This window comes from Varroa destructor, unplaced genomic scaffold, assembly GCF_002443255.2.
Source record: "Varroa destructor unplaced genomic scaffold, Vdes_3.0 BEIS01000005.1, whole genome shotgun sequence".
Lineage (NCBI taxonomy): Eukaryota > Metazoa > Arthropoda > Arachnida > Mesostigmata > Varroidae > Varroa > Varroa destructor.
In genome coordinates, this window is record NW_019211458.1 from 20,011,694 (window position 1) to 20,036,195 (window position 24,502).

Below are 24,502 nucleotides of genomic sequence, written 5' to 3' on the forward strand. Positions count from 1 at the left end.
TAGAATGTCTAATGTCGAATTCACTGTTAACCTATACTTATATAGCGTCTCAGAGATTTTACAGCGGTCATGAAATTGATGACAAATAGGGCTGAGCAACAAAACGATAAGAAAAAAGCTGTACATTTAATGTCTTGTTTTTTTCCCGCTATAAGTCGCCTTGATTTGAAATAACCCTATTTTTAGTAGCCGAACGCTATTACATATAGACAACGGAATTACGACCAGCATCGGTGATTTAGCTAGCCCATCGCCATTGCAGCAGGATTGCTATACTCGCTGTAACGGGTCCGAAGGCAGCGCTACTTTCGATGGCGTCGACGCTAAGCGTTGGAAGGTCAGCCATCGGCCATTTCGCCGGGCTCCGCTTACCCGTCGATGCAGCAGTGACAGTATCAGTGGTCCTGCCTTGCAGATAAGATAATTTTGTTCGTTTTCAGCAGTGCAAACTACAAATGCTATGATCATGCTTGCCTCATGTAACGTATACCCCTCAGCAACGGGTGTTTTAAAAATGTTCGTACTGAAAATGGCGGCTCAATTAAGTAATTACCCGTGATATGAGCATTGAATTAGAATTACAATGCGCGTGTATCTTTGTTCGTTTTATATTTCCTTGGATTAACTAGCGGTTCGTTTAGGTTGCCTGTTTATTTTCTATTATCTAACTATAATCATAAATGAACTCACAGCCTCTCTGCTGCGTCGTTCCGCCTCGCATTTCTTTTGCAGCTCGTCGCATTTTTCTTTGGCCTCTTCGGCCTCATCCTTCAGTGCCCTCATTTTCTTCTTGAGGGTATCGAGCAAAGTTGACCCGCTCGTCTGGTTCGACATGTTTCGAGTGTTTTGTGTGGGTGGAGACGTTTGTCAACTAGAGCACAACAATGATGTGACGCTGATCCTTTCCAGACCCTTTTTTTTTTTTAATTATACTTCTTCGATGTCGTTGAGTGCCGTTGGTCGGTGTCTGTTAAATATCGAAACTGCTGCTGTTGCTGTCGTCGTCGAAATGGGTGGAGTATTCCTTTGTCAATGCTTGTCAAAGCTAACGGTAAATTGACACTTACAAAGATTTCTTATATATCGGTATCACTTTCTTTTCTTCACGACAGATCAAAACCACATATACACAGATCTCACAAAAAACAGACGAAGAACTTTAAACTTGAAGTTTTTCTGGTTGCTTTGTTTTTGATACTGCCACCGTTCACCCACTTAAGCGCTCAGTGATCAACAGTGAAGAATGATGCGCAAATCGATCACAACTATATGCTGAGCTAAACACACACGCCTGGGGAATTACACACTTTACTAGGCAAGGTTCATCTAGTTTTGCGGTATGTCGTGACTACGTTTAACTTGAAGCGCTCGATCGAAATGATTCCAATTTAGCAATTCATTCCACAGAGCACGCGTTGGTCTAGACCAACAAAAATGGCAGCGAGTGGCAAACAAGTGCAGTTGAAAAATCCAACGCCTCTGTCTAAATCGAATTAATGGGCACGGTAGCAATTCAATGTAGCTCTAATTCAGTGCAGTCTGGTTTATTAGTTCAACCTTGCTACTGGACAAACAACACCCCGCCGACCGACACAAGTGTAGACTGACTGCCGCTCCTTGCGTCGCTCCGTAGACGACAACGACGGTGGATGGCGGCTGAAGTTCCCTCACTCTTTCGTACGAACAGACGGACAGACACACAAATACAGTGCGCACCAACGCTAGCCAGAAACGGCAACGACAGTAACAGTAGCGGAATAGACGAGAAGCGGGCGCAGCGGATCCCAATCACCAGCACACGCTGCTGATCCAATCCTATAACCGCCTTGTCTTCTCTGTTGTAGCACGTCGGCGGTATCGGGCTGGACGCGGAGCGATATGGGTTGCACGCACAGCAAACGAGATCCATGGACAACTACGACGTTTAGACGACGCGGGGCTACACAAATGGGCAGAATGCACCAGCGATGAAAGCCACCAGGTAGCTAAAAAATCCAGGGGGCTGCTAAGTGAAGATTATGAGTAAGAAAATGATTTTCGAAGTTGTCCTCTGCCACCATCTACCCCCAAGTGTTCTATACGACTGCGTAAACTATTCAGGCGACACACCCAATGACGTGGGGCGTGTTTGTAGAGCAGAGAAGGTGGCTGGCTATGTATGCCGTCGGGCTAGCTTGCTGCCGGCGGCATATGGTACTCATACAGCTCTGATCGCTGCCGTGTTAACTTTTTTATTCATTGCAAACACACAGTCACACAAAGAAATGCATACCGACAAGGTTCCGACAGACAAAACATTACCTAGCGGCAGCCGTTTCGCTGCACACCGGCAGGCGGATCGGCTGCATATTGACGCACGGTTGGCGCGCCGGGACGCCGCTCTCAACAAGCGACGTGGGAGGTGACTGGAACGTAAGCGCGCATAAGCTGGCAAAGTCAATACACCCGACAACGACGGACACGTTGTTTGGAATAATGGTGACTATATGGATAGAAAAGGGAATAACTATTGATAATCACGAATAAATTTTCCGGCCACTCTGTGATTGAGTCTCCGTAGGGAACGAAGTTAAAGAGCGATGATACTGCATCACTCATACAGTTCGGGCTGACATTCAGAAAGTTCACTCGGCTTATTATGTATAGCTATGATATAATAGTCAAGTATGCGCAGAACATGGATTAAAATAGATATCCAAAAAACGTTTCAGTGCCCCATTGTTCAATGAATGTTTACGAATAGACTATATATATATATATATATATATAAAACAATTGGTTTCAATGGTTTAACTTGGAAAGCCTGTGCTTGCCAACACAAACTAGATTGTTTTGCTTTGACTTATTGAAACATAGTCAAATGTCGGCATCTGAACTTGTTAGGGAAATTGTTGTGATAGGCATATCCATATACGAGTATCGTGACTAAGTGGCCACATTCAAGGATCTATTTATACTCGAGGCGTGTAAATTTGCGCTGCTACTGCAAGTCTATATCGTGAGATAAAGGGTTCCACAACACACGTTTGTTTACATTCTATCGACACACGAACTATTATAAATAACGAATGATCAATGTATTGCAATGATTACGTGTAGGAAAATTCTGCTCCGTTGAATAATACGTATGATACAGTAAAGCGCTATCCACCTCACTCTGCAAGCGTCTTTCTATATATTACATTTTCTGGTGACCTATCAGGCTTCGTCGGTGAGGGAGCACCGTGACATTGGAACAAAATCTAAAATTATTTGACATAATGGTACAGCCTCAGACATACGCGTCGTACAGATTTTAACCACCGACCAAAACAAGCTTGTGGTCGCCAGTAGATCAACAAAGGATTGTTTTTTTTTTTATGTTTTAACAGTGTGCATCATTCCTAGTGCTATATGTAGCCAAATCTATGACAAGGGACAGTCTCTGTGAATACCCGTTGACGTTGCATATATATATATGACATCGAGTTGTGCCAAACCACAAATGCTTGCATCGTCAATCATGGAGCTATTGACACCGTGTGTGGTACCTGTAGAAAAGCTGTGTTTCAGTTCGAAAACCCAAGCATTAAACAAACAGTGGATAGTCGGCAGAATCCTTCAAGCACGAACTATCGTTACGGATTCTCAATGCCAATAATGTGGTTAGAAAGGCGGAGACCCTAAATATTTAATGCTTAGAAAGGGTAGCAAATACCTAGTTTTCGACTGGTTTGTGTACTACAGACGTGTCTTACTGTATCGTCCAAGTTTGTCGATCAGATGCCTACCAGACCGTGTCAAGGATGGTCGTTTTGAGACGTTACGCAGGTAACACTTACACTACCGCAGTAATTATCAATATCTCGATATATGCATACGTTGTTTTTTCTTTTAGGTATTGAGTTAAATATTAATACAGCTGACCAGCTGAACAGGTTCGAAGTTCTCCTGCCTATATATTTTGACATATGTGGACATTCTATATATCTTGTCAGTATCTACTAATTAAGAGAAACGTTACCGCATGGCATGAGCTACCGAGGACCATTTTAACATACCGTCTGAGTTGGGCATTGTTTACTAAGCTATATATATATATACGTCACAATTATAACGTTGATTGCCAAAACTAACAGAGACACCGGTAAATAAAGCTAGTTCCACTACAGATTTTCTGTATGGGCGTAAAATATATCGTATCGCAACCTTCGAGGAAATAATGAAGGAGTCGCTACGCTTTACGAGCTTCGAAGAAGTGGTTAAAGGGCGAATTTCTAGATGCCAATAGTGGTTTAGTTTTGAATTTTACGTAGGAAGTTTTTTTGATACTTACGGCAGCTAGAGCTTTGTCCTTCTCTTCAAGCGAGTTGTTCGCGGTCGCAAGCGACTCCTGCACCTGGTCGAGCTCATTCTCGATCTGCTGGATCTTCTTCTGAAGGCCACGCACTTCCTCTTCGGCCTGCAGCAGTGACCGGACAATATCGGTGATGTCCAAAGGGTAGTGAGAGAAGAAAAGATAGTTTTGTCATTTTTATGAGCTTATTACGATACCAAAGAGAACTAATTTTTTTCGCTAAATTGTTTTTCTATTGCACTGTCGCGCTAAATAACAGAAAGTAATTTATAAAATACTGACCGAAAGGGTAAACAATCGTGTTTTCTTGCTTTGTTTCATTAATAAAACTTTCTAAAATTTTAATTAAACCTCAATGACCACAGTTGATTGAATGTGTAAAATAACAAGTTTGTAAAATTGAATGAATGGTCATCAGATCGGAAAATTCAGTTGAGTATAACAACCAGAACCATGATATAAAGAGATTAATCAGCTTCTGTGTGTAATCCTGCGATAATCCTTAACAGCTCAAAGACTTACTGGTTTTCTAACTTGAATCTTACATCCCACAGGGTACAGTTATCATAAGAATACGGTGCCTATCGAGCTTTACAAATTTGGATGGGTGCTACGAACTTGGGTTGAACTGTGGTATGTGGCTGCCTCGGTGACCAATAAGGCAATACTGACGTCATAGGCTGGCTTACTGCCAGGCCCAAGCCTATACGCGGCGTAGGCAGTGTTGAACATTCTACAAAGGTTAGGCTCAGCTCGCAGAAGATTTTGCTATTGATTATAAAGCTTTCGTATATATATATATATGTGTATATATATATATGTATATATATATATATATATATCATTTTTACTAACTGAGCAATAAAAAAGGTTAAGAAAGATCATCTAAACTTTTTTATTACAGGTAGAGCCAAATGTGATAAGCGAAGTTGCATTATCATAAAAACAGATGAGGGAGGAGTCTACGTCTATGGTACGGTAAGCAAACGTTGACAGCGTAAGATCTTCGGAGTGTCGTTGTGTACTGCTTGCAAGCTAAAAGCAGAAGTAAGCGCGAGCTGGAGTCTATTATACAGCTTCAAGATCATGCTTTCGAAACGTGGGCTTCCAAAAGAAACAACAGCCCGTTTAGCGAAGGTTAACCCATTAAGGCAAAGTTTTGTTGGGCGGTACTTATGTACAAAGGAAACCGATCCAGCAGTATCATGCGTGCCATAAAGCAGTCTTTTTTTTTGGGAAAGATACTTTTGGAAAAGAAAGTGTGTTCTGTCGCTATTACCCGTTGAGATTGGTTTATTAATGACCTTACTATTTATTATTAGCCTGTCACCTAATCGTGAAGCTTTTGGAGCCCAACACAGCACTACGGTAGTGTAGAAACAAGCCTGCACTGGCATATCCTTCAGCCAAATAGAGGGAGATCTGGCCCGCCACAACTTTTACTCCTTGAGCTTGAGACATATGGCACACGGAGCTCGTTGGCCTAAGAGCATCTACGCCCCAAGTATAGATCTCCGGAACGTGAACCTTTCAAATTAGTCTTGTATTATATACAGCGAACAAACATAGCATCATACAAGAACAACGTATATCCAGGGCGGGACGGCACAGAACACTGATGGTGTCTAGGTGGTGGTAGACGAAGCACATGGTAATCATCCAATTGTATTCTGGTTTGTTGAGAGACGTCGGTTATGACGCAAATGATATTTTGTCCCATATTTTGATCGATCTACTAACTAATCGATCGAACACGAGACGCACCTTTTCAGCGCGAAGTACGGCTTCCTTGGACTGCTGCTCGGCGACATCAGCACGATCGGCAGCATTGTCCTTCTCCAGCTTCATCGCCTGCATCTTCTTCTTGATGGCCTCCATTTTTCCTCTTGGGGTGTTGGGGCTCCGCTAGCACGAAGAATACAGAAGATCGAGACACGAGCGACTGCTAACCGATAGCGACGGTTACAAGTAACTGACGATGGTCGACCAGCGGATAGCCTATAGATACCCTTGTCGAGCGCGCGCAGGCGCACTCGGTCCGAACTCCGGGAGAGGAGATGACGAGTTTCCAGCTTAAGGCGCTGGAGACACCAACCGGAGTATCGGCTATGCAGCAGTAACTGGCGCGACAGCAGCGGCACTACCAGCAGAGGCGGCAAGAAACAGTCAGGCAACCCAAAGCTACAGTCTATCTATCGACTGGCCAAGCACCATGCCTGTCCACGTCGATAAGGAAGTCTACGGCACCGCCGGTTCGGTTATGACACGTTAGTCTAACGTAGGGTAGGGTAGGCTAGACCTAACCAGGGCAGACCCGCCATCCCACGGAGTAGAAAAAGCAGGCAGAAGAGGGAAACTGAGACAAACCAACTGCAGCAACGGACAACCCAGAGCCGGCACACAACAGCAAACAGCGTCTGATCATCGCCGGTCTTTAAACTACCATAACCCAGAGCTTCTCAGGGTTCTAGCTCATGGTCCTAGTAGCTATAAGCAGCGGGGCAATTCGTATTATTGGCTACCAGAAGCGTTACCACGAGTGTCTTGGCGCTGATTTACCATGAGCTGACTATCACCTCGAGTATCAGGAAAGCAGGCTGCCGGCCTACAGTCCGCTTGACTAGCCTAAGGCCTGGCTTCCTTTTTCGATTCTTCTGACACGCGCATCTTAGCTACAATAGCAGCAACGGACCGGCCAGAGGCTAAATTCTTTTTCAGTTTTCCTTGGCTACAATCGGCTATTGCTGCTGCTGCCTTAATCATAAACACCACCATTCTTACTGGGGCTGCTCTATGGCATGTTAACACGCCTCGGAAGCTGCAGTAGCTGCTGGAAGTCGGCTCGTGCTGTAGTCATGCTACCGTTAGAACTGATCGGCGAGCCAGCCCTATAGTTTTGCCTGCTATCTCGCCGATGGGGGCAGCTGCCAAAGGTTGGTATCCTGGGATTACTGACTATTCTGCTAGTGCGGTGGTGGTCTGATGATGGTGGGTAGAAACAAGCGTTGAGACTAGGACACGACGCACTGTGGGCGCGGGCGGTGGCTCTTAGAGCCAACACCAGCTAAAGAGACCATGTATAGTTACTCCACTGAAGCTAGTGGCATTACATTTGTAGAACGTCATTATCAAGATTATGATTGGTAGCAGAGAAAGATGGAAAAGAAGTAAATATCGGTCAGAAATGAAGTTAATAACGTGATTGGCACGAGAGTGTCCGATCAATAACGGACAGGACGATCAGAAGCTGAGAAAATTAATTTTTCTTTCGAAATTAATGACGAAATCAGAGTTGCATCCAAATATAAGCAGTCTCAAAAGGCATGTATATTCTTGTATTAAAGGAGGCAAAAGTATTTGTATCAATACTTTTGCCTCCTTCTGTGTAGAATTTTCCAACGTGAATCAAATAGTTGCCAAATACGTTTAAGCTGGGGTGTTCAGTCTTACCAAATAGTTTTCACTGGCGTCTCCATTGATTCTTCAGCAAGTGATTGCTACTTCTGTTTGAGAAAGTTATAAACTTTATTTAATAGCCTTTCGTCCTTAGAAGATTAATTGTCTTAGTGTGAAAAATAGAAATAAGCATACTGGAGGCGTACAGTCGTATGCAACTATAAGCTGTACCTAAACAGTGCGACCAATATTGTGCTTCAGTTCAATCTATCGTTAATTGCAAAACCCTTTTCAGCCATTGCGTACATGAACTTCCTTCTTGTGTCCGCATCTTTACGTCCAGGATAACTAGATAACTAGTATTATATAGATGTCAATTTATTCATAATTGTCAAGTCAAAAGTCGCTTCATTGAACTGTCGCAGCGCCAACAAAAAAAAAAAAGCAAACATGAGAGATCATAATGGTTACGGCATTATCTTCGACATTACCAAGTGTTTTAGCACTACAATACAATGTTGTAATGTTTCTATCAATAGATTATTGATAGTAGACACTCGCGCCGTCAACAAAGGGTCACTTTCTACATGGAATGACAACTGCTCGTGGTGCTGCCAGCGCTCGTACAATATTAAAGCAGTCGACACGCCATCGAAAACAGTCATCAACAATAAGCCACTGGCTCAAACTGGAATGAGATGACTTTCCGGGTCTTTCAGCATCGCCCTGTCGGAGCAGAGAGCCATAAGCTCTGGAATGAGGCGGAAAAGACGATATGAAGGAACAGTGACTTCTAATAACTATGTTGTTAAGTGTCTGTCAAGCAAGCCATTGAGCCAAGCGGGCGTAACAACGCATCGCCTAGCTTTACGCATAGTTGTTGCTAGCTGAAGTCATATTGGGGACGTATGACTGAACACATTGTGAATGCATACATTCAGATAGTGATATGCAGGAGTCATACAGGAGAAGAAGGAAAACCTCGACAATGCTTGAAGAAGGAGCTACTTTTTTAAGTAGGTAATTCTTAAGGAACTATGAGATCCAGCGAGCTGGCCAGCCAGCGGTGCGTGAGGTTGTCGAAACGGGTTACCATAGCGTCGTAGCGGTCCTTAAATATTGAACACCGAAATGACGTTATCGCAGAGTGGTGTACTAAGCTAAGGTCAATTCAGGGACTCGCCAGGTTCTCCCCGAAAGACTATGCCACTATATTTATTTACTTTATCTTTGGGAGATTTGAAGAAATTAAGTTCGAGGTTAAATCCCCAGTTTGAGTCAAGCGTTTCGCTTTTGGTCGCGAAAAACTAGTCCGTAGAGGACTGCCAACTTGTTATAGTGTTACGGAGCATAATTCGTAGCCGACGTGTACAGCTAAAAGAATCGGCCATACTTGAGCGCCTGAAATCTACATATCTCTAATATTCGCTGCAAGATCGTCGTCAGCACGTAAAAATAATTACCTTATATTATTATTTGATCTATTTTGCTAACAACATTGAGTCCTTGCGGTGTCACGAAAACACTCACTTTCTTGCTGATTCTATATGTGTTATTTTGCTTTGGTGTATCGTAGCGATGCTCTCGATCCATGAAATGAATCACGGGAAGTGTACATCATGCAAGCCAGCACGCACTGATCAGTCTTGACTTTATTTGTAAAATACATTACTAAACATGGCCATAGTTCACTTTTCGATGAGCATTAATGTCTCAACGTTGTCAATCTGTTGTGCTATAGCATTTAATACAGAAAGTTGCAGGGGTTCAAATCGTAAGTTGGACCTAGACTACCTAATGACTGCAAATCTTTTAGGTCGTCTACGCGTCACTATACGTTAAAATCCGCATGATCTAGATTTAGAATAAAAGTGTTTGAAGCCTTCTGCTCGTGTTTTGTACATAGTATAATCATAAGCGAAACGAGGTAATAATGTTTGGAAAAGTGGGGTATCCGAAGGTCCGGTCCATTAAAAGTCATTATAAGCAGCTTGGAAGTGCTCGGAAAGCTACCGTAGGATACTGTCGTTCTAGAGTGAGTACGCCATAAAACTGTGTTTAAAAACCTGGCAAAATGCGTCCTCCTCTGTCCTGTCGTTGACCCATCAAATCGAACAAAGTATTAAGCAAACGATGCCAATGCAATCAATAACAACTGCGACAGTCTGTGCGGGGCAAGATCAGTCTCAAATTATTGTTGTTTTGCCCAAGCGTATAGTTATCTCTAATACACCCCTCCAGCTGTATGCCCCTTGTTTTTACTCAACGAATCACTAAGCAAAAGTTGATCAAACTTTATCGTGCTATTGGCTCGATAAACGTCTGTTAACCGCTAACGAGAAAGCTAATTGTTCTAATTTCGGTGCTGTTTTATATCAGTATTTCGCCTCAAATAGAAAACATGACTTCCGACCGCTTAGTGTATCGTCTGAAGCACATTTAGTCAACGGTACTTTAGCCGTTCGAACCTAATTGCCTATACGCAGAATATCTAATCAGCATTGACTGATTCGTAAAACACTGGCCGAGATTTGTCAAGGATCAATACGGTGGAGTAGAACGACGACCTGGAACAATATGGTGGCTACCTCGAAATTTATCAACAGCGGCTTAATGGGTCGTTTCTATTATCTAAGCGGCCAAATCGTTTTGTTTACTGTGATAGGAGCGTGCACAAATAAGAGAGACTCTATCTTCTATTCACAGTAGGTTTTCTTACGTTAGGCCAATCGTGTTAAGGTCTATCTATGCATATGGGTAAATAAATGTAACAGGACAGCAAGTTATCGGTTTGTCTGATGTAGCTCATGATGACAATTTTAATGCAAAGGTGATTTGTTAAGAGTGTTCTATAATAGCTTAACTTAACAAAGGGTCCTGTCTCCAGAGAAGTTGGTATTTAATTTCGTCAGTCCTTCACGTTGATATTTACAGTTATCTATGACTGTCATTTTGAATGTTAGGTAATAGTTTCTGCCTTGGAACAGAGTTTACTTAGTTCTATTTGTTTAGATTTTCAAATCAATTAAGTCTGCACAGAGCGCTGTCACGTTGAGTGAAAATCTTATGATAACAAAAATGAAAATTTATCACACCTAGAAGATATGGATTCTTCTATGAAATTGTAGCGGATAAGCTCTTTGTTCACTAGCCATTCGTAACCTGCCAATATAAGTTTACTCGCAGACGGCGTTTGGGTTGCTACGGGAAGACCTACGGCCTCAAATTTGACCCAATTTGGGGAACAGCAGCAAATTTCGTTTGTACTTTATGACAACAGTAAGCCTTCAAACGGTTCCAAAATATTCAGGTATGTATATGCCTCTTACTAAGGGCTATACATACTCACAAATACGAGTATATCGCTTTTATGGGCACACCTCCCTATACACACACAGACATTTCCTGAGATGTTATATCGAGTACGATAGTCAGTCAAGCTGTTCTCCTTTGTCGTTCGTAGCCACTCGTTTGGTACAGCTTTGGTCGAATTGGTTGCTTGACCATTGTTAGACGATGATAGTGGTCGTGTACGGTTGACGTTCGACCTGGTGCATGCTGGTCTTCCAGAGTATGCCCGCCGATCTCTGTCGAGGACCCTCCGGTACGGACCACTAGTGATGCGCGGGCTTCCGATTACTCGCGGCAACGGGGCTAACTGTGCCACTTCTGGGCTGCTTGCTCACGCGGTGGTGTTGCGGCTTAGCAGAACAACTGGCATGACCCGCTCGTCTATGTATCATAGTACTGAGCTGCAACGGTTGCCGCAGTAGCCGCACGGCACTAGTCAGTTCCGATTTAGTCTGTTGTTAGCTGGGCCGCAAACAAGTAGAAAAGTTCAGTTCAGCCGACATTTGTCCCACCGCAGTCAGTCGCCCCATCGTTTCTTCTTCTCGCTGTGAATGCCTGAGTAGTCAAAAAGACCAGGGCGAACTACACTCGCAAAGATCATGGCGTTTCGTGGTTTTGTGCGTGTCACACAAGACGATATCATACCCATCGTTGCTAGGTCTTTTCCGCTCATTTAACAAGAGCTTTACCACCCCCGCCTCAAATCGTTACTAAACGATCAAAGAGCAAGGACTTGAAGGCCCCGAAATTCGTTCTCTTGAAAACGCTGTTGCAAATCATACTGTTACGCTAGATCACGGTTTCTTGCTAGCTCGAACAGTAAAGCTGGTTATTCGATTTCGTTTACGTAAATTTTTCGCTAGAGAACAGATTACGAAGTGCAGATCACGATGCGCTGAAATTGTTGTTAGGACCATTTGTTGTCTAGAGATATGGTGACATAATACTTCGAAAGCACATCGCGTCCTCGGTTTTCCTTTGCAAGGCCTAAGTTCACCTATAAAAAAAATACCTATGTTCATTTTTTCAGTAGATTATACACTTTTATTAATGGCACCTAAATATTGTTGGCTTTCGGCGACAAGACATCCGATAGTCATCTCGAAGAGCTTGTGTATCTGGTATAAAGGGGAGTACCCGTTTTGGAAGATAGACATACATATCATTGAATCTGAAACAAACAGGTAAGTGGGCATGACAGAGCTTTGGTTCACTGCAGAACAGGGTCTGTTCTATTCCATTTGTTCGGGAAACGACTCGACGCACAGCGAGGACTTGCAGTCGATTTCGTGTGTACTAGTCCTGACCCAGATACTTCACACGACCCTGTCTGACAGAGAGGCCGGACCGTCGAATGAGCCTGAAAACCTGCTCCGACGCTGTTATTTCTACCATTAATTCGACTGACGCTTATGAGATATATAAGACGTCGATCATGGAGATTCATGATCTAATAATTGAGCATCTAAAATGTAGACTGCCGCATCAGCTATTATACGAAACTATAATTGTCGGTTCGGTTTTACGCGAGCGTAAAATAGATTTGTAAAGTCACTCAGGTCGTGTCTTGTCGGAGCAAAAGTAACGTGATTGTTTAGGAACCTATGTTCGAAACTAGACCAGAGCAGGTGAACTTCATCACGTGCTGAACACCAGCCATTAGTAGTAATACTTAGTTGCAGCGCCGGGTGTAAAGTTCGAAATGTTTACTTAATTTTTGTTTTGGGATAGATCACCGTTTGCGAACGCGAACGTGAACGTAAAGTGCTTGCGGGAAATTTGCGAGATGCTTATTGTTTTGTTACCTGTCACTCTTTAAAGTACAATGGATGCGTAGATTAGCCATTCTAAAGCTTCTCACTTCACGGTAATGTATCGCGGTGGTATCAAAATGCTTTCCATTAGTATGGTGGCGTAAGTATTTCGAAGGCGTGAAATCCTAAACATGAACGTGCGCCCTTCTCTCGGTTTCTGCCATGTTGATTGATCGTTTACAACAGCTAGGGATGGAAATGCGAACGGATGAAGACTCATATAAGTTAAAGTTCCCGTCCTGCTTTGTACTACCGTTCACTTCCTCGTACGCTTCTCTTTATGAGGAAACGGCTCCACGAATTTTCCTATTTAGTTCATGTTTGGTGAATGTGAACTTCTAATTATTAGCAACGGGGTCCTGTTTGATCGCCTTATGACGGCATGACAGAAGCCCATGGGATAAAACATTCTCCCTATCTATGTCCTGCTGACAAACTCGACTGGGCGAGCCACGTAAGCGTTTGCTGACCGCTGTTGGCTATTTTTGTTTGTACTGCGGTGGCGGGGTTGACTCATCTTTCTGTTTCACTCAAGCAAGTCATAAGAGCTCGCCGTTGGATGGCGGCTTGTTGCGACCGTTCCATTCTTAACCCGTAACGTTAGCGCGATGTGATGCCGATGCCGCAGTGTTTGTGGCACCAGACGGTCTTGTGTGCAGGTACATAGTTGGGCAACGGAGATACCAGCAGCTATGACCACCTCTGCCGCCCGCTACGTGACTCGCGGCAGCACCACTATCATTGAAGAGCAATCTCGAGAGCAGAGTGGGCAAGACAAGCAGAGACCGGTGATGTTTTTGGTGTTGCTAGTTTGCAGTAGAAATGCTATTTTTCGTTAGTATAGTCGGCAGAAGTATATCTGCTTTTTTTTTTATTAAGTTCTCTTTTTGACTCTTTCGATGCTATTAGCGGCGTCAATAAAGAGTCATTTAAAGATAAGTGATCATGGCGATCTTATGCAAGTATGGATGTTATCCAACAAAGGTCATGCTTAATAACAGAAACTACCTGAGTAGGACCTACAGATAACTGTATAATAGAAGAATAGTTGAAAACTGTTCTCTTTCAGTTTATACGTTCAGTCAGGGGATATTTGCTCATAAAGAAAAACGGCTGGAACAAGTTATTTCTTTCATTATTTCGTTTTGTCGGTCTGGTCGTATATAGACCTGAAAACTAATTAACATATATTTCGTGTATATAAGCACAAGGAGCTCTTTGATGACAATAACTATCTCTAACTTTAAACAATAGCAGGCTGATTGCATAAAAAATCAGTTTCAAACGTAGTGACATATTGCACGAATCTATTACGATGATTACACACTTTACAGTTTCTTTTTAAACTTATATTACATATACGTATGTATAGGCCCTCGTCGTTTTGCACGCCTCAAGGTACAAGTGCTCAGGTTTCTGTTATGGAGATAATAACATTCTTGGCGGTTTTCTAAGCTATAAAATTCGCTTTCAAATAAATTTGCTGACACACTAAGTCTATGCACTGGCGAAACTAGCATGGTTTATAAGGACAGCGAAGCCCTGCCTTTAAAGAAACTCTTCGGTCTTTTATCAGGTCGTTAACTATTGCAGTTTGAGTTATCTTATTTTTTCAAACGACGGATGTTGTTGGCCAATTATTGTATACGCTTCAAAAGGTTTTTTTTTTTTGTTTTGTCTACTTCTTGCGTTTTGCGACGAACGAGATTTGGCACCAACTTCAATCTCCAAGGATCAATATTCCAGAAGCCTTGCGAGGTTAGCAACCGATTTAGTGATTTAAGGCATTTGTGCCGTAAACGATCAGATAGATACATACTAAAGCGACTGGTCAACTTCAGTTTGGTGAGCATCAAGACTGTGCTGCACCTGAATTAGGCAGATTCTACAAAGAATACTTTTGGAAAAGGGATGCCCCCTGATAAACCGAAAATAGGCTATGCAAGTAAAGATGCCGTACGGTCACAGTATAGCTAATTCACTGCTTATCTGTCGATAGTTTTAGATAACAAGAGACGTCCTCTTCCGTTATGATTCATTCTTTTTTCCAAGTTTTTCTACACTTTAACCGCATATTATCATGGCGAGGAATTCTCTAAGATATAATGCATGAGTGACCTTTCCTATAGCTAGCTACGTGAACAAACATTTGCGTCATATGTAATGTTTAGGAGTAATATATATGTCCAATAAATTCTAATTATCCCACAAGAGACGTTATAAGAAATCTCATATTTATCATAAAAAAAACTTAATAAATGATAAATAAAATCCTTTCTCACGGGAACGTTTAATGAAATGCCCGATGCTCTCTATAAACTAAACGCGGTTTAATTACTATACCCGTTGACGACCAATGTGTTTTAGTGTTGCCACTAAAATGAGTCTTGTCATAAATAACTGTAACTTAAAGTTATCCGTCATTGCTAGGGCCCGTCATTTCATGGCAAGCTTTTGCGCCCTGGTGTATTATTATTTTATAGTTTATTTTATACCTAGATCTTTCTGCGAAAAAAAAACACTACATTGCTAGCGTTGATTAATTACCAAGTAAGAAAAAAGCAGTAATACTTTCAAATAGTTTATTACATCAATGATATGGTACAAAGACAGCTGATTCCTGTGGTACCGTACAGGGAGCAAGCTCCCATCGATCACAGCGGAAGAGAATAGTTTTCTTTTTCATTCATATGCAGGTGTGTCTGTGTGTCTGTGTATGTGTGTGTTTGTATATGTATGTATATGTGTGTGTGTTTGTATATATATATATATATATATATATATATATATGTAGAATCATATTTATATATATACTCTCGTTTTGCCCCAGCCTTTCCTTTCCATTCAGCCGTACTTGCATTTTTTTTTCTGTATTATAAGTTGATTTTCTTTCCATATGAAAAATACAGCCACGTCATAATGATCATTGTTTGGTCTATAATTAACATCTACTGCGAAAATTTCAACTTTAGTAGAACACATCTCAATAGCTTATATAGGTATATATTTTGTTTTTGGATGTCGTCATTTCCGACAAGTTGTCATCGTTTCCCTGCGGCATCGAGGTTCATTTAGTTTAGCCACAGCCTGAAAGTTGTCTGCTGTAGTTCTGAAAGCATCAGACGTGCGATTTTAGCCTTCACGTCCGCTTTTATGAGATTATTTAGAAGCAATTATACCTAATTATATATATATATATATATATATATATATATATATATATATATATATATATATATAACACTCTCGGGTAAAGTGGAATGTTCGAAGCTGGCTGTCGTACTGGCGTTGGGCACTCAGCATGACAAATGATGAATACATGCGAACGATTTTTTGTTCCACTGAATTTTCTTGTCTGAACTATTTGATACCTACCACCAGAACGGGTTGGGCATCTGCAGTGTTTCTCTGTATTACAATTGCGCTGTACGCGGTAATCTTTCCTCTTAACAAACAATATACGCGTTCATCCATAGATGATCATCATTACAACCTGACATGGTGAAGATACAATCACGCATTGTTTTTTCATTGCCAAGCAAGACTGCCTCATCATCATGAAGGCCCTACCGTGTCGCGTCATGAAATTTTTCGAAGAACAAAAGCAGGTGGAGCAGATCATTGTAATAGCGTAAGTGAATGTAAGTTAAAAGCTTATCTTACGATACGCCCTATTCACTTAATTAACTTAACTTTATATCCATTTATATAGTTAAAATTCAGTCTGGGTCGTACTATAGATTGCAGAATAAAGTTGCATACAGCATCGATCCTTCTCTCAATTTAAGATAATACTGTAATAACTTTTGTACATTTGGTCCAGATGGTAGCACTTAACTAACTGGATAATTATAAAAGCTTACGACGCCATATTAACAATTATACATTGGCGAATCGGCTCGAACTGAGTGAATGGACGAGAAATTTTTCGTTGGCCAGCCATTATGAAACAGTTTCTTGCCAATAGCAACAAACAAATTAGAGCGCGACAATGAATAAGTTATAAAAAGATATCGGATAGTATATGCGTCCAGCTTCTTATACACGGTTACATATATTGAAATATATATTATTTATTTATATATATATATATATTGTAGGTATTTCATATATACTTTTAACAACGTTCGTATAGCCGTTTGCTGTTAATATTTGTTGGCGGAATGATGTTCGTTTGAAAAATCTTTGGGCATTTATTTTCGTGAGGCAAAAAAACTTCTTTGAAACAAACAACAGTCTAACTTGGGGGACTTAAGACTAGTGCATCAATATTGCCACACAAATGTTAAATATTCATCACGCTATTTGCTATAAAATATTCTTTTTGGATATTCATATGTGCTTTATACTGAAGTAAGGGAAAAAACAGCGAATTTTTGTAAACATCAGCCTCTATGGTTTTAGTTCGAGGTTACTGATCGAGAGAGAAACGGGACACGAGGCCTTGTAGTAGTGGCCGTTACGTGGATCGTGTTATGAATGGAGAAAAGGTAAAAATAGATGCTTCAGAACCACCATTAATTAGCTTTCAAACATAAGTAAATTCCAGTTTAACATCTTAAAGTTATGAACTATCGATATCATAACTTGTAATCGAAATGACGATATATTAGATTAGCCGAAAGTGTTCTACGTGGCCTATCTAGCAGCTTCTGGACAATTTTGGTTTTCGACCAACCTAATACTCACACTTACGCAAGGCTATATTTAAATATAGATATCTTATGTCGTACATTACACGCTGTCGACTGTTCGATGTATCTCAAAAATAGCAGTACGTATTTCACACCAGGGTCGTCACCATCATCACTATGGTGATAAATTATCATCGCAATATATATGTAAACACGTCCTTTTCTCAGACGGAGTTTCTACTTCTCCAATTATAAGCATTCATCTCTCTGTTTTTTCTGTCGCATATATATACTTCCTTGTTGTTTACCTAGAAACTATGTTACATGTCGGACTAGCACAACTCAGTTTGGGTTTGATGGGTGCGAAGTGTTCTTGATTTTCTCTCTGTCGACCCATTGAAGTCGTACACTCTTCTTTGTTACTGAACGTTATCTTCGATACACACAATTATATGCCAATCACGCTCGCATGCATACGTCCAAACGTACCTACAAACAAACGAGGCTACCTTGACACAGCCTCGAATGCTACAACCTAACAATGACATACATGGGTTTCACTTTCGTAATAATGCAGTGTCGAACACAATACAAAAGTAACACGTTCGCACCCCAAAAAGAATGATTGTCTCGGCTCCAAACATTAGCCGAACATCGTTTCGGTACAATGAGGTCGGAAAACGTTGACGTCGTTCACCGGAACGAATTTCCTCATTTCTGTTCACTTTCACAGTTCCCCTTCGACTATCCTCAATAGCGGCAACTTGCAATTGACTACAGTAATAATAACATGTCTATTATTATTCGTTCAACGTCATTTAACCCTTGGCTGTTTGATCTCTTTTGTTTTCATAGGTAAGTCGATCAATCTAACGGGCTTGCTATATTTTTGAATCGTCACAGAACGCTACGAACAAAATGGACTTCGTACAATGATTAGGAGAGAATGCACGGGTCGCTTTGCTAAGTGACGCCCAGTTTCGACGGCCATGTACAGCGTCCGTTTGAAAAATTCCAGTTTTTCCATTTGCTACCCTCATCACCATCACGAGGACGATTTCATTGGCTCGTAGGGCCAACGCAATTGAATAGATCCTGAATTTACGTTTAGAAAAACGGGTGACGAATGTGTGTTGAATAGTAGTGATGTGTTCGATTTGACGCTTCAGTTTGTCGGATCGTGGTTTCCATCATCGTCAAATAGTCTTTTTTCTGCATCGAGGTAGGTCCGTTTTGTTATCTTTCTTGCTCGTTCGAAAATCAAAAGCATGCACATACAGAGAGAATGAGGTAGAGTCGTAAAGATGTCGGAGCTGAACACAAGTACAGGCGTGTCTCACGAAGCAGCAACACACACGAAAGCGTCGAATACATACAACGACACATCTTGTCGCGCCAAGACGCTTGAACACCTCGGGTAAACAGGGCAAACGTACGAAAAAAGGAACAATAGGATAATATTTATATGGAAGAAGTACCTATGTGATTTTTTACACCCCCAAGGGAAAGCACCGGAACCATTTAAGTTTCTTCTTGCTTTCCATTCACCTGCAAGCTCACTAGAACGGCGCTGAACTTGAATAAGGTCTAGAGCTATAACTTTCATAATAACTACTCTTCTGCCTAGGCTTTTCAAACGACAGAAAAATAAGATTGAAACCGATAGCTACATAGTCGTATGCCATGTCTGATAAATTGCGACGTCCGCGACATCCGTTCGCCTCTAGCAGCCTTCGTTTGACTACTGCTTTTTAAGTGGTACTCAACGGTTGAGTTGTTAACACGGGGTTACCATCGAAGATTCGGTAATATACTGTACGGCGTCGGTTCAATGTTCTATTAGAAAGCAGCAGATGATATGCGCCTAATGTCGCGAGACCCCCATCATAATAATTAATTACTCTTCGTATGATTTTGTTGCAGGTCGAAATGCTAAGTATTACATCCCGCAGAGATGATACCGTGATACGCAGGGTATGTCGCCATTATAGGTTATAAAAATGACAATTTCACCCCACATTCATCTAGAACAGGACTAGAGATTCACGCGTAATGCCCAAATAATCCCCCTGTATCCCGCATTAATTGAATGCACATCGGTTCGTCCGTTCGTTACTAGAATATATATAGGCTGACGTCTCGTACGTAGACATTTTGTTTACACCGCTGAACTTGACAAACAAAATTGGTTGGATGGTAGTAACGTAGAAGATCTATTATGACTGCCTTCTCATTGAATATAGAATTGAATTGTTATTAACCTGTCGCCAGAACCGGCTAAACCAGCGGTCAACTTCGTAAGTATATACACTTAGACAATATGACTTGATATAAGCTATCATTCTAGTATTTATATGTCTTTAGAATACTGTCAGACGCTACTGCCCACAATGGCGTGCCCATGGGAAAAGGAATACTGGTTATGTTCACTGACATACCGTGACATGCGCGAACAACTTCCTTCACTCTCCAATACGCAGTGACGTCATTAGTCACCAGCGCTTCCGTAGTTAACGTCTTCGTTTTTGCACAACGTGAGATTCCTTTAAAAATACTGGAAATTTCATTTAGGTCCTTAAATCTATCAATAGGGTTTTTAGGTCGAATAGATACTGGACGGACAATGCGCCCCCTCAACTCTGAGTTTGGTACAAGTTATACACCAGTTTTATAACGGCGCGATAGGATACCGGTTTTTTTTGTCTGCTGTTGTGTTAAATCGGTAGAGATCCCGAGTGAGAACTGCCACCCAGAAAATGTGAGGTGCCGATCAACCTGATTGAAGCCACAGGTTAAGGCTAACACCATGGTTATGTATAATTGTTCACACACATCTTACAATTGCTCACTGACTTTCCTTACATTTTTCTTCCTTGAAGAAATAGCCAATGTTGAAGCACATCCTAGACATAATCAATTGACCACTCGTGTTTGTGATGGCCGGTACAACGTTAGCCACTTGTAGCGTCGGTCACACTGCCCGCTACAATATTAATTAACGACTTAACGGGCAAGTGGCTTAGGGTACTTCTGTATATACACCTTTGTCTCTACTTAATAGAATTGCAGCCCTTACCAAAAGATGCCCTAAAGAACTTGGTTGATGTTTCCTTAGCTTTATCTGCTTTCTACGAGCCGAATCGATCAACACAGATGCCACCGATCCTGCTGTTCAGTTTGCCTGCAACCCAGTTTTCTTGTGCGGTGTTCGCGTGATTGTCCAGCCCGGTATGACAAGGTCGCGAGAATAAGCACCAGTGGCAGTAAGAGCTTAGCAAGCAAGAGAGGATGAGATATACTAACAGATTTTGTAGTGTTCTTCTATTTCTAGAGAATGGCTTCGGATTTCATAAATTCGTGAAGGGCGAGGCTGTTGGTCGTTGCCGATGATGGATGAAGATGACCGCTTGGCAGGATCGGCAGCTGCGAGTCGAGGTCACCGTCAGGACCCGAGACAACAGGAAGCAGCGACGCCTCAATCAACGCCTTGTCGGAGCTCCTCATCATTAGCATTCCATGCACGTTGATCATGTGATCTTTGATGTAGTCTTTTCGTGTAAATCGTTTATGACAGACCTGTTAGAAAACAGAGATAGAATAGGAAGCTTTAGCATGTCAGGAAAATACAAGCAAACCAACACACACAATCCCAGGTACGATATAGGCGGTCAAATATATTTTGTAAAAAAAAGCAAACTTGATCTTATGTGCGACATGCTGTTCTAAACTATTAGATATTTATTTATTAAGTAACCAATACTTATAATTAGTAGCCTTTCATCAATTGATTTATTATGCTTCTGGCGCAAAGAGCTTTGGTTATGTAATTTGTATATTGCTTTGATGAATTCAGTTATATGTACGCGAGGCGGCGATCTAATATAGGGTGGACTTTGGCGGGATGTTTACCCACTATTTCCTTATACTAAAAAGCTAGCTTCTTTGTAGGTTAAACCACAGACCCCTCGTGACAGAAGCGGATGCGTTGTTTTCGCAGTTAGAGAGAAAACAAGCTATTATTTGATCTCTTCAAATGAAAACATTCTCTTCGGCCAACATCGATGGTCTACTTTTGTTGCTAGATTTCATGTGGTTTCTGAAAAATCCGGGAAAAAATTTCAATGAGGCAAACCGAAGGCTCCTCGATAGGGTTTCGATTAAAAGAGAGTTCGAAAAATCATCAAAATGGTTCAAAAAGTTATTTTTTATGCAAAAATTAATGATCGTTTTGAAAAAGCGAACACAGTTTTGTTTTAAACTTCTTGCGTCTTTAGAGTTTCCAGTTGTTTTGTGCACTGGCATTGTTGGAACTTTCGACCTATCATTGGTCCTAAATTGAGTTTTGCTGGAATTTGAGGGACACTTTATGAAGTTAACACCTATCAGAGTGTCATTTCACGGACATTTACTATCAAAAAATGATTTGTGGTTCAAATAAAGTGTACTTTGAAAATGTCTATTGAGTGCTTTAGTGAAACAGTAAGCGAGTGTGTATATATTGATAACATGCGGTCGCTTATATCTTGTACCTGACAGTTATAGCGTTTGCGAATTGTTTCATGTCGCTCCATGTGCCGCCTCAACGATGAGTTGTTGTAGAAGACGCGATCGCAGATCAGGCATTTGCGACCATCTGAAGATTCACGATAGGCCGGTGCCAGCAGGGCGACGATCCAGCAAGATGACAGGGATATGTATGGGGTGGTCAGGGGAAAAAAACACCGGAGCCCATCAAAAAAGCAGGAACAAGGAAATCACACGGCACAATGTTGGCACCACAGGATTAGTTTTTGACGTGATACAAGAAGCAATAAAAACGAATCTAGGAAATGTTTTTCATCGTTATGAACGCTTAGACTACAGTTGGAAGAAACGAGAAAATCAGCGTGCAATAGTCATACGCCAGTCGCCGTGCCTAATGGATATCGTGCACTAGATCCTACAATTATAAAGCCATTAGCAGTCATTCGATCCATGTCTAAGCGAGAACGAAAAACCTTATTGCTTGTTTTCACCTACGAGCGAAGAAGAGTAAAGATGCCAATAGAAAACATACTTGGTAACAAATTTCGAGCTAGAGAGATGCAGAGTAAGTTCACGAGTGCATAATAGGTCCAGTTTTCTATGTACCACAAAACGAACTCGCGGTCTCGCACGATATGGTAAATAATCAATAAAATTGTTATAAACAGGGTAGTTGATTGTTACGCATCGTAGTAGTAGTTGAAATCGGCCTACAAGTATATGTGAGGTCTGCAACCAGCACGCGACACCGATTGATTAAGGAATCAAGTTGAGAAAACGGGAATTAGGTGGATGGGAAATAAAAGGAGGGTATTTATTGTTCCGCCCAGAAGACGAGGGAACAGTGTGGTATAAGCGTTACGGCAAAAGTGCATCTAGTTCTGGCTGAAATTTGTTTTTAATATGTTTTGACTATTTTCATTAGTTTTTTTTTTTATCTTTTACTCAAGAATAGCCATGTGATGCGACAGACGAGCTATGTCACCGACGGCCAATTCTGCAACGAGAGTAACATGTGTTAACGTAACAATCATGACTAAATTAAGACGGTCAGACGGATGGAGTGAAAAAAATTAATAACAGGTAGTATTGTAATTAATGAGCGACAATACGGAGAACACGTCAACAACACACGAAGGAAACCGATGACAGTTGATGTACACAAATCGCATTCATTCTACAGATATATCCGATAAATATTCGATCAAATAAATGGCATGCGTCGCGATAGGCGCCTATATGATAGATGAGCGCTTTTAAAAGGAACGGACGTATACAACAACTCAACGTTCTAACAAAGCGAAACGTACTATTTCTAACTTATTAAGAACTACTAAGTTCGCAACCTTTAACAGCCTTCGAACCATTAAGTTGCTGCCGGCAACTTACCGACGCGGTATAACAACAAGAACAATGTAGTTAACAATGTGATATACTCAATTTATTGTGTAACACATAACAGCCTATATCTTGTAAAAAAAAAAAACACCAATAATAACAGCATGGCGTTAGTGCTATCTACAGCTGAAAGTTTACTGCACATAATCATAATGCTATTTACTATACTACGTTTCACTTTATGTACACAGATGTGTTTAGTTTGCTTACAGATTTACTTATTGTTGGAAAGACGGCAGAATTCAGGGGCCTGATAAAACGGCGTGTGTCAAAACTTGATATTGTTAAGTTAAAGTGAGGATAACGATGGTGCCACAAAATTAGCAGCAGCGATGAGGCGATAACAACAAATAACAATAACTAATTAAAGAGAAAAAAACTAAGTAATGGAAATAAACGTTTGTAAAATGTAACAGGTAGATCTACTTGGTCTTGTGTACATACATTGGACGTGTTTAACATAGAGCCCTCTAATTCTCATTGCGCTACGAAGGTTCACATTTCCCGTGATTTGTTGCATCGCGATTTATCGCACCGTAGAGGATGTGGTGAGCTACTCCGTAAAGAACACAACACAGAGGTAGTTTTATGACAGAGTTAAAATTATACATTGTGCTAAACCAACTGAAATCGGATCGAAAAAACAAGTAGATTTTGCTAGGATTGCTAAAGTTGACTTCTTTTTGATATTGTATGTTGGCACAACACAGGGTTCGATGGTATACTTATTTGAGAATCTAGGGGATAAGGAAAATGTCAAATGTACCTTAGAAACTCCACAGCTAAAGTTCCAAGTTGCTAAGGGGCTCTTCGAAGACTTCAACTTATTATGCCGCCACAACGCGCCTGTTGTAAACAGTTACTTCGTCAGTTACGAAAAACATCAAAGCAGGTAGCACCGAAACGACGACCCCGAAAATGAGTCATCTCGTCGAATTTTACCCACAAGTTATTGTGACTAAGAATAACATAGGTTTCGTTCAAGACACACATCAGTGTAACATCATAATAACGATCAGTTTGATTCTCAGATGTTAGCTTGCGTCCGT

At 41.3% G+C, this 24,502-nt stretch overlaps 1 protein-coding gene and 2 long non-coding RNA genes across 28 annotated transcripts in view; 1 reads left to right on the forward strand and 2 right to left on the reverse strand.

Moving 5' to 3' along the window:
• The window catches only part of Tm1 (tropomyosin 1), a 44,962-nt gene extending 38,607 nt beyond the window's left edge, over positions 1-6,355 (reverse strand). For 5 of the 14 annotated variants that reach the window (XR_015328332.1, XM_022806199.2, XM_086990097.1 and 2 more), the window contains exon 1: positions 691-1,659. Coding sequence is in view for 10 of the 14 variants with exons in the window: in XM_022806199.2 (XP_022661934.1) it covers positions 691-834 (144 nt within the window). In the remaining 4 variants the exon portion in view is untranslated. Of the gene's footprint in view, positions 1-690; positions 1,660-4,315; positions 4,442-6,100 lie in introns of those variants that run through there. The other 9 variants (XR_015328329.1, XM_022806191.2, XR_015328331.1 and 6 more) reach the window with 8 other exon arrangements.
• LOC111250658 (uncharacterized) lies at positions 1,647-23,872 on the forward strand. 11 transcript variants are annotated; one of them, XR_015328350.1, is made up of 5 exons: positions 1,647-2,478; positions 3,372-3,810; positions 4,891-5,077; positions 5,241-5,314; positions 16,374-23,872. It is a non-coding gene; the product is annotated as an uncharacterized LOC111250658 (long non-coding RNA). The 11 variants fall into 11 exon arrangements; XR_015328348.1 differs by lacking the exon at positions 1,647-2,478 and adding an exon at positions 2,508-2,998; XR_015328349.1 differs by lacking the exon at positions 1,647-2,478 and adding an exon at positions 3,020-3,211.
• Positions 15,466-22,193, reverse strand: LOC111250657 (uncharacterized). 3 transcript variants are annotated; one of them, XR_015328343.1, is made up of 3 exons: positions 22,061-22,193; positions 19,970-21,107; positions 15,466-16,006 (listed from the first exon to the last, which is right to left on the reverse strand). It is a non-coding gene; the product is annotated as an uncharacterized LOC111250657 (long non-coding RNA). The 3 variants fall into 3 exon arrangements; XR_015328342.1 differs by having other exon boundaries at positions 15,466-18,943; XR_015328341.1 differs by having other exon boundaries at positions 15,466-21,107.
• Positions 23,873-24,502: the final 630 nt, after the last annotated feature.